This window comes from Epinephelus lanceolatus, chromosome 14 (genome assembly GCF_041903045.1).
Source record: "Epinephelus lanceolatus isolate andai-2023 chromosome 14, ASM4190304v1, whole genome shotgun sequence".
Lineage (NCBI taxonomy): Eukaryota > Metazoa > Chordata > Actinopteri > Perciformes > Serranidae > Epinephelus > Epinephelus lanceolatus.
The window spans coordinates 24,431,908-24,442,519 of record NC_135747.1 but is presented as its reverse complement, the minus strand read 5'-3'; the positions used below and the strand labels follow the sequence as shown (position 1 = coordinate 24,442,519).

The 10,612-nt window shown below is 40.8% G+C and overlaps 2 protein-coding genes across 3 annotated transcripts in view; both read left to right on the top strand.

The window, feature by feature from the left end:
• Positions 1-2,321: 2,321 nt before the first annotated feature.
• LOC117250337 (cytochrome c-like) lies at positions 2,322-4,613 on the top strand. The gene is made up of 3 exons (XM_033616401.2): positions 2,322-2,460; positions 3,130-3,306; positions 3,996-4,613. The coding sequence occupies exons 2-3, from the start codon at positions 3,135-3,137 to the stop codon at positions 4,139-4,141; spliced, it is 318 nt and encodes a 105-aa protein (XP_033472292.1). The 5' UTR covers positions 2,322-2,460; positions 3,130-3,134; the 3' UTR covers positions 4,142-4,613.
• A 2,205-nt stretch (positions 4,614-6,818) lies between these two features.
• The window catches only part of pde11a (phosphodiesterase 11a), a 68,043-nt gene continuing 64,249 nt past the window's right edge, over positions 6,819-10,612 (top strand). Inside the window, exons 1-2 of one of the 2 annotated variants that reach the window (XR_013493272.1) lie at positions 6,819-8,036; positions 9,254-9,412. Coding sequence is in view for 1 of the 2 variants with exons in the window: in XM_033614709.2 (XP_033470600.2) it covers positions 7,248-8,036; positions 9,254-9,412 (948 nt within the window). In the remaining variant the exon portion in view is untranslated. The remainder of the gene's footprint in view (positions 8,037-9,253; positions 9,413-10,612) is intronic. The other variant, XM_033614709.2, reaches the window with a different exon arrangement.

The window sequence follows — 10,612 nt, the reverse complement described above, 5'->3', positions numbered from 1 at the left end:
AGAACAGGGTCCAGGTTGAAAAATACCAAAGTTAGCCTTTAAGCTTTTCCTCCCTCAACTTGCCATTGGACTGTATAGATGACGACAGGTACGTGGGATTTTAGGAATCTTGGTGTTATTTTTAATCAGGCCATACATTTTGATCATCACATTAAATTTGTATTTGTTTTATACAACCAAGACATATTGCAAAGCTCAGGTCTGAGATGTCTCAACCTGAGCTAGAGATGATTCACCATGCTTTTGCGTCCTCCCCACTGGACTACTCTCTTTTTACTCGTCTAAACAAATCTTCTCTGAACTGTATTCAAATAATCCAAAGTACTGCTGCTCGGCTGTTAACCAGGTCCAACAGGTCAACCCACATCACTCCCATTTTAGTTTCTTTACACTGGCTTCCCATCAGGTTTAGGATTCACTTTACTTGTTCTCACTCGATCAGGCACCTGAATACATCAGTGATCTCCTCCCTCCATGTATCGTCAGTAGGTCCCTTAGGTCTTCAGAACAGGATCTACTGGCAGTCTCTCGCTCCAGATTCACAACAAAAGGTGATCGTACCTTTGAAGTAGTGGCTCCAACACTTTGGAACTTTTTGGTTTACAGCAGGTTTACAGCCTGCGGTCTCTTTAGAAACTCTTAAAATACAACTGAAGACCCATCTCTTCAAAATGGCCTTTGTCCCGCCCTAAATTGTCTGGTGCTTGTTCCCTGGTATATTTCTGTTTGAGGCCTCAGTATCCTGTATTTGCTCTATTGTTTGATTGTTTGATTGCTTGATTGTATCATTTCTGTGACAGGTGCTGTAACAAATAATACCAGAATCAACCTCATCATGATAGAACATTTTCATTTCCAAGTTTTCTACTGTAGAATAACAAGGGAATTATGTGAATACCCCATGGGCAGAAATATGTGGTGAAAATGTGTGCAAGGTCACTTTTGAAGGTCGCATTTTCTGCTCTCTATTTCAGAAGTGTGTCCAAGCACACACTATGCTGTTACAGTATGCATTGACCATGACGATGCAGATAATACATGCAACAGTACACGGATAGAGAGATTGTTAATCCCAGCCACTGTTATGTGAATCAAATTACAGTGTTAAGATCATTTCTATGATTATGCTTCAGTGTCTCAAAACAGGATAATGTTATGCTGTGGTTTGTATTCATCGGAAGTGGTCGGTAAAATGGGATTTTATGTTAAATAATATCTTTTATTGATGGTAATGGTGTCAGAAAGAGACATTTAGGGGAGAACGTGATACAACCTAAAGCAGGGCAGACTTTTTAAGTGGTTACACAAGGTCGATCCTTTCATGCCTCCAGCCAGTTGTCCACAGTATCCCCAAACAGTGACCCACGAAATTCCACAGAGTGAATTTTTTTTGTCGTACTTGTTTTTTAAATACTGAGCTGTCTATGAAAGTCACCGAATCCAACCAGATATAATCTTAATAACCGTCTTCTTGCCTAAAACATAGCATCATATTGACCTTTGTAACCAACTCCCAGTTGTAAGTGTTAGCTAGGCTTGATAAAATTTCCACACAGCATTAGTTGTAATGCAGCTGGCTTATGTCCAGTTTGAACAAAGGTCCTTAATTAAATGAAGTATACTTTGCATTTTTATTTTTTCAGGGATCTTATTGACACACAGTCACAGTCTGTCAATATTCATACATTCAATACCCTTATTTTGACACGTGCATCTCCGTTACCCAATCTGTGTACATCTATCAGTCCAACCACTGGATATCGATGAGACTAAGAGATGGATGGATACCTATCCTTCCCCTATCTACCTACATCTATCCATCAATCTATCATGGATGAAAAGAGAAAAATATATCCACTCACGCTATGTACTTAAATTCTCTTTCCATTCATGGAGCACTGGTGGTTAGATGAGGGATGTAGCCTACAGATTTATGGATATATATCATAGATAGATCCATAGATCCATGTCAACCTATGATATATAGATAAATTTGTGCTGAATTAATTGTGTAAAACAGACTCTCCCAGCCAGTTACAGTTAGCCCCACCCATGGGATACAGTGTAACCTATCACTCCCGCCACCTCTTGGTGCAATAGTATAAGAAAGGTAAGTTCTAGAAAAACAACAGCTGTTCATGTGTAGCAGAGATGCGCATATTGTTAGAATAAAACAAAACATCCAGCACAAACTAAAATGTGTCATGTTGTACCCCTGCTCTCCCTTACGCACAATCCGTTGCGCAATTTGATAACAGAGGTCATTACACCGCTGTCTGTCTGTCTGTCGGTCTGTCGTAACGAGGATGATGAAACAGGTCAGCTGACTGGTGACGTAGCAGCGGGAGTAACTTCACTGAGAGGAAGCACGTTGGTGAGATACTTGTGAAAGAGCCGGCAAGAGCACAAAAGCTCAGGAATTGAGTCTCAAGAAGTCGACTGAATACAAAACAAAAGAAGGTAAGAAGCTGATAATCAAAATGTGAAGCTGTTTTGTTGGTTGTTTTTAACGTAGTGTCTTTTTATGAGGCTTAAATCTGTGTGTGCCGGTTCCTTTGGTGTGCAACGTGGTCTACAGCCGGTGTTCTCCTGTTTCCGGAGAAGACACCGTTCATTTTTAACCCAGAAGAAGAGTCTCTTTTTTTGTTGTATAAATGTCTACAAATCATTTATATTGTTTGTTTTTACATAGCGCATATAGATTACCTAATGTTGCTATATTACATGTATTACCACATATATTACATATAGTTGAGGTAGGCCTTTTACCGTAAATGACCGTTCATTCACATGTTACTGTTTGAATTCATTATATCACAGTTATACTAAACGTTTATAGTTGCTTCTTTTGTTTTACCATAGAAACTGTTTTTCAAAGTAAAGTTACCTAAGTCAGTTTTGTAACAATGCCCACGACAGTAGTTGCGCAACATAAAAGTGAACTCCCCCTTGTGGCGGAGTGAGGAATTACTTCTTTTAAAAATGTATTTTATGAAACAAAAGCAGATTAGGGAAATATCACAACATGTTTAATTTTACAGTGGGGATTATTTTTGATACTAATGTATTAAACAAAGCAATTAAGTCAAATTTTTCGATTTGTGTATGGTTTTTTTTCCCTCTTTATAGAAATCATGCCTGCAGATATTGCCAAGGGAAAGAAGGCTTTCGTCCAGAAATGTGCCCAGTGTCACACTGTGGAGGAAAATGGAAAGCACAAGGTCGGGCCTAACCTTTGGGGTCTGTTTGGACGCAAAACAGGCCAGGCAGAGGGCTACTCCTATACTGACGCCAACAAAAGCAAAGGTAAATACTGTACACATGTATTTACAGCATACCTTAAAACTTCAATTAATAGCACGGGCTATTATTTGCTTAAATCACTGAACTCAACAGGCCTATATATAGGACAGGCTTTTAATTCCTTTCACATTGAACTGTTGCTCAGCAAGATGGGACATACTATCAAGTTGTCTATTTAAACTAGTCTGAATATTACTTGTATGAAAATCACACCTAAATAAGGTTTCAGTTGTGAATCATTCATTTGATGTATCTCTGAGAGACAGTACCTGGCATACCGACACAAAAGCATTTTATCCTGTTCAAGCAATACTAACAACTTGGGATTATTTTTGATGATTTAACCGTTCTGAGTCTTTTGATCAGTCGACCCTTATCGACTAAAGGAATATGATTAACTTAACGGGTAATCAAGGAATGGACACATATTCTGACTTAATGACTTAGGTCAGGTGGATAGCCAACAACCCTGTGTCATACAAGAACTTCTATAAAAATGAACTGCTTGGCAACAAAACAAGGCATCTAAGTGAAACAGGCCTTTATTATCAAAATGTGTAGCCACGCCAGGCCTGTAAAAGGGACTGGCCTTTTTAATTGAACCTAGGCTTTTAATTGAAGTGTTACGGTAGTCCAAGGAATCATGCTGTACGGCTTTTAAACTCCACTGTGTGTGCTCACTTTGATTTCAGGCATCACCTGGAATGAAGACACCCTGATGATTTACTTGGAGAACCCCAAGAAGTACATTCCAGGAACAAAGATGATCTTCGCCGGCATCAAGAAGAAGGGCGAACGAGCTGATCTCGTAGCATATCTGAAGTCTGCAACTTCATAAAGAACTCTTCATCTGCGCATCTTTTGCCATCTTTGTGTCCTTACAAACTGATAAGAGGCCAGGAGTTGTCGGTTGTTCAAAATCAGGCATAGCGGCAAGAATTCTCTGACTGATATTAGCGTGATAAGCTGCCGCATTTTATCACAGCTGTACCTCTGTTTCTGATATGATCCTCCTTTATGATGGAGTAAGTGCTATCCCCTGGTTTTAACAGGATCCTTTTCTAACATAAATTATTAAACCATATACTGTGTTGTCAGAATGTAGGGACTGAAAGCTGTGTATTGTATTAGCTTATTGTCTAATTGTCATCTTTTTTTCCTTAGTACCTTGTTGATTAATAATCAAGTTGTCTTAATTGTCTTTGAAGAAGGAATATGCCTTATCTGCTTCCAAACTGGTGATACCTCAACAGTTTTTATGATGTCATTTTTTGAATTTGACGGTGAATAAATTTGACACTAAACATTAATCTTTTGTAATCTGTTTGACTCAGTGAGTTCCTATAAGTAAACATGTGGTCTGTATTAGGTTTCTCATGAAATGAGGAGCAAATACAGGGTGTAGATGATCATGTAAGGCTTTAATTATGTTCTTGTCTTGGCAGTTGTGGCTCATGTAGATTTGTAAGGCAAATTAGAGCAATACGACTGCGTGTTTGACATATGCCACAGGGGGAAGGAGTATTTTGGGTCTAAATGAAGTGACTTAAAATTTGTAGCTTTGAAGAGTGTATTTGAATCTGAAAGCTGGAATGAAAGTCACATATGCTGCACATTTTTGAGAACGTTGGTTATACTTACAGGTGCCTCAGTAAGAGTTGCAGAAGACTCCATGTTGGGTTACAGATGTTGACTGACAGTTACTGGGTGCATTTGTTGGGAAACTAGGTAGACAAAGGGTGGTACTGTAAAAAAAAAAAAAAAAAAGTGGTTTTAACTTTGTGTTATAAGCTAGTAGTACATGGCTTTCCAATCTAGACAGTGTTATTCAAACTTTGCCATAGTTCTTTCCTTTTTTTAAATATCCAGTTCTATAAGAGTATGAAGGTATTGACATTATATGAGAGTACAGATGTATGTCTACAAAGATATTTAAAGTAGTTGTGTATGTTTTTACATCTGTGTGTGTAGGTGTATGTATATATACATTTAGGAAGCACAAGTGATTGTGAATCAGTTTCAGCTGCTTTGGTGTAAATGAAAGTGACAACAGGTGCAATGGAGAGGCAAAAACAAGACAACCCCCAAAACAGGAATGGTTTTACATGTGGTGGCCACAGACAGTTGCTCTCTCCTTATCCTTCCTGACTGATTCTTCTCTAGTTTTGTGTTCTGCTAGTGTACTTGTCACGACTGGTAGCATGAGGCGGCACCTGCAGCCTAATCAAGTTGCACAGGTAGTTCAGCTCCTCCAGGATGGCACATTCATACATGTGGTCGCAAGAAGGTTTGCTGTGTCACCCAGCATAGTCTCAAGAGCATGGAGGAGACACTAGGAGACTGGCCGTTACACGAGGAGAGCTGGACAGCAACCCAGCAGCAGGACCGGTATTTGCTCCTTTGTGCGAGGAAGAACAGGAGGAGCACTGCCAGAGTCCTTCAAAATGACCTCCAGCAGGATATTGGTGTGCATGTTTCTGACCAAACTGTCAGAAACATAATCTATCCCTAAGTGGGTTGATCATTTTGGTTTCCACTGACCGTTCTTCATCTGTTCCTAAAAAATTATAACGTACATCAGTAAAAATTTCCAACTTGAATAACTGGTTCATCAAAATATGATGTGTCGTTTAGGTGTTGCTTTCATTTTTTTGAGCAGTGTATGTGACTCATTGACCCAACCTGTTATTTTTGGAGCAATTTATTTCTCTATGATTGTCGGTGCTTCTTTATCTGTCTTTTTTTGTATTTCATTCTATAGCACATATGAGTCTATAAAAATAAATTTCTAAAATATCCAGTTCTAGTTTAAATTTAAAGCAATCACGGGACAAGGGGTGTCCATGTTAAGAGACAGCACCTGAGGCTGCTGTATCCACCAGTGTGGCTCTGTATCCAGTATATTCCCAGTCCAAGCTGTGGAGTATACCTCCCTCTAGCGTTCAGATGTCACACTCGCACTCTGATCCACTAATAAAATTGTATAAAGGAATTTGATTTTCTGACATCCCCCTCCTGCCAATAAAAGTCGCTGCTCCATAATTAAATTTTGAAGATGAACCGCTGCAGACTCCACATTTGCCAGAGTTTGTGGCTTGTGAAACAGATGTATTGTCGACTTGCAGTTATGCTATGAAACGCATTGTTCTGCAGGCGACAGTCATTCAGTTTGATTGCTCTTGTCAGCATGCAGTGCCATCAGCAAAGCCTCGTCTGGGGTTGCATGGGAATACATCATGCATGGCGCTATGAAGCATAATTTCATTAAATTATAATCCATCCACAACATGAGGGTCTTTTGCTTTTCAGCATTATAGAGCACTGAGTTATTGCTGAAAGTAATGATCATCTATGAGCAAACATCCACCTCTGTAATCCACCAGTTTTACATCTTTATGTACTGCATCATAACCTATATTTCCCTGATTCTCATCATCCTCAGCATCATCATCCTCATCATACTTGGAGCCTCTCTAAGGAGGGCACGCGGTTCAAACGGCCAGAGGGCTGACTGCTGAAGCAACCCTGAGCTCCTGTCTGTGTGACGAAGCGAGCGTCAGCGGGACCGAGCCAACCACAGCCAGCGTCATTTGCACACAAGAAGACCTATACGACGGGGATGCTCGGCTCTCTGTGAGATTTCCAATGCTTGTGATAGTCTCAGCCTCACTGTCCTTTGCTTAGACCTGCTATAATGTTCTTAAATTAATACATATGGAGATGCTGTGGAGGAATATGCTGGTGCGCAAAGGGAGTCTCCATCCTTCTCCCCACAGAGTGGAAACTGGATATGTGGCCAGGGCTCCAGGGGTGTTCCCAGCGTAATGCATCTTGGAAGTTATCAGCCGATTCTCTACTTTAACCCTCAGTAAAAGCCTCATAGATGATATTTCTCTGCGCGACTCCATGGATGTGGTTCACTGAGGACCATCTGAAGAACAGGCATGGCAGTGTCAACTATGGTGTTCTCTGACGTGGAAAGTTTTCTGGACGCGCATCCCGAGTTATTCGAGGACTACCTGAACAGAAAGGGGAATTATAGCATGGTGGAGAAATGGCTCAAGAACCACAAGGCGAGCAAAAGTCCGGCGGCTGCGGGTCCCGCCGAGCCGAGAGAGGAGAAGGGCAGCGCGTGTAAGGACAGCTGGGCAAGCAAATGTGACGGTCTGCAGAGGAGAGCCTCGCAGAAGGAGCTGCGCAAAACTTTCGCCAAATCAAAGGCCATCAATGTCAACAGGACATACGACGAACATGTGAACTCCAGGGCTCAGGAGCCCCTGACCAGCATGAGGAGGAGAGCTCTGCTGAGGAAGGCGAGCTCTCTGCCCCCGACCACTGCGCACATACTGAGCGCACTGCTGGAGTCCAGAGTCAACATCCCCCAGTACCCGTCCACAGCCGTGGATTTTAAATATTACCTCAAAGAACACAACGAAAGAGAGTTTTTCCTGGAGCTTGTAAAAGACATATCCAACGACTTGGATCTAACGAGTCTCAGCTACAAAATCCTTGTGTTTGTTTGTATTATGGTGGATGCAGACCGGTGCTCCTTGTTTTTAGTGGAGGGGACGGGCAACAAGAAGACACTAGTGTCCAAATTCTTTGACGTGCACGCAGGTACTACAGTTTTACCCTCCATGAATTCAGATGAAGTTCAAGTGCCGTGGGGGAAAGGCATCATTGGATATGTGGCTGAACACGGAGAGACAGTGAACATTCCTGACGCTTATCAGGTGCCTGCTCCTCTTTGTGCATGCATGCATGCGTGTGTGCATTTGCATGAGTCACAGAAACAGAGAAGACAAACAGACAGGGAGACATATCTGACGTTTGTCTGTCACTGTTAATTGATCATCAATCACAGAGTGTAACAGAGCTGAGAGCAACAGTCAGCTGGACCAAGCCTGTGTCAATGCACAGATTCATACAAAGCATCACAGAGTAATAAAACATAAGGCAATAAAGGAGAGGTATCATTCTCTCTGTTGCTTTTGCAAACTCCACTGTGTTTAGCTTGACTTAAAGTAGCCTGTGTAAGACAATACTAGATTACATTATAGCTGCAAGGACACCAAACTGCTTCATGGTGCCAGTGGCCTGTAGGAAGAAGTGTAAGCACACCTCTTCTTACTTGGCCAAATATTTACAGAAGAAAGAAGTAATAGAAATTAAGAGTTAGTCCAAACACAGCAGGCATCAAAGTACCACCTCTAAGTTTGCCTATTTTGTTACCCTTATTGTAGACTTTCTGTTTGTAAGACACAGAGTCCTAATGAGTGGGGTTAATCCAATACCAATACCAGTATCTGAAATACCTCTGATACTGCCTAAAATGCTGGACCGGGTATCGGCAAATACACAAGTCTATGTACTAATCCGATACCACAAATAAACTTTAAAGCAGTTTCACACTAATTAAACGTCAGTTTTCCAAGAAATCATTTCTTCCTCACTGCTCTAAAACAGTAACCTACACAGCAAGTTGCAATTTGCCGCCACTGGTATCTACTGTTTTAGAGCGGCGAAGAAGAATCGATTTCCGTTGAACAGTGAAACGTTAGGTGTTAGCAAAATGTTGGCAATATTTTACCAAAGAAAGTTTAATGGCAGCTATTTCTGTATATATTTATTCATGTTTTATAAAGGGTTTAACCTGAGCCATACAACAGTGATAGAAATCTTTCACATCCAAACAGGGTTCGTAGTGTACAGCTGCTTTTTTTATATAGTGGTATCGGCTCTGTAATCAGCATCGGCCGATAGCAGAGTTCAAATATCGCAATGAAGGAAAGAACGGTATCGAAACCATCTCTTCTGATGAGCAGAAGAGAACATTTGAACATCCAGAACATTTGCACTGTCATCTCAAAGACAAAAGTAAAATATGTATTTCTTTGCACTAAGTTCTTACATTGTGTCTTTAACTTTTAACTGTCCCCGTGGTCTTCAGGATCGTCGGTTCAGTGATGAAATCGACAAGCTGACAGGGTACAAAACCAAGTCCCTCTTGTGCATGCCCATTCGCAACAGCGACGGAGAGATCATTGGAGTCGCTCAGGGCATCAACAAGACTTCAAGTGGAGAACTCTTCACTGAAGATGATGAAAAGGTAATTTCATTATTATAGCTGTGAGCATAAATGCTGGGTGAGGATCACGCGCTGTCATAACACAATATGTGTCCCGCTGCGTGCTTGGCATGTGCAGGATAGATCAAGATAATTGTGTTTTATATGTCGTCGTGACTTACAAGTGGTTTTTGATGTCTCAGTCCTTGTGTCCAAAATGTTTTCTGCACATGTTAAAGGTAGACTTTCATCTTCATCTTTGTATGTCTGAATCAAAGAACTTTATCAGGCACAAATGGATAAGAATAACATTTGGGGCAGGCTTAGTTCAGGCTGTTTCTCATTTGTGTATAAATAGAATCACGACTTATGATGTGTGATGTTTATTTATTTGGATAAATAAATGAAAAGATGGATGACATCACACCTTTATAAAGCTTTAATACCAGTGATTTATTTGAAGAAGCCAGTAACTATGGTTCTGAGGCAGTAGTGTACTTTGGTCACAATTATTAGCCATATTTGGGGGGGTAGCAATGGTAGTTGGCTTGTCCACAGAGCAAAGACATCTTTTGCAGACATCCTAACAGTGGTGGAAGAAGTATTCATATCCTTTACTTAAATGAAAGTACTAATACAACACTGTAAAAGCACTCTGTTGCAAGTAAAAGTCTTGCCTTGAAATTGTAAATGAACTGTTAGCGCTGTTAGCTTAGCCACCTCCATGTTGAGAACTGTGTGCAGACATTTCTCCACAGAGCCCCTTTATGCAATAGCTTTGGCTCTACCTTGACCTTTTTTTTTTATTTTAGCGCCATTATCTGGTCAGAGTTTAAAGCTGTCCAATATTTTTGGTATATGAGCAAATACCTGCGAAACTACGGACATTCCCATCAGCCTAGCTAGAGAATGCTAGCATGCTAACATGCTAAAGTAAGACATGAACATGGTAAAGATAACCTGCTAACCATCGGCATGTTAACCCTGTCATAAGCATGATGTCATGCTGACATTAGCAGAGCTGCTACTGTGGCTTTAGACTGCTGTTATTATTTTAGCACAGTGGAGTGTAGTGCAGAGGAAAGAACAAGCCTGAAGTAAAATGCTCATAGGCTTCATGATTCATGTGTGGCATTTCAGGGATGTTTTTTTTTTTTAGGCAAATACTGTTATGTGGTGTTAGAGGTACACAAACATAGCAGGGCTGTAGTGCTGTCATTTTGCTTTGCAGTCAATGTTGTT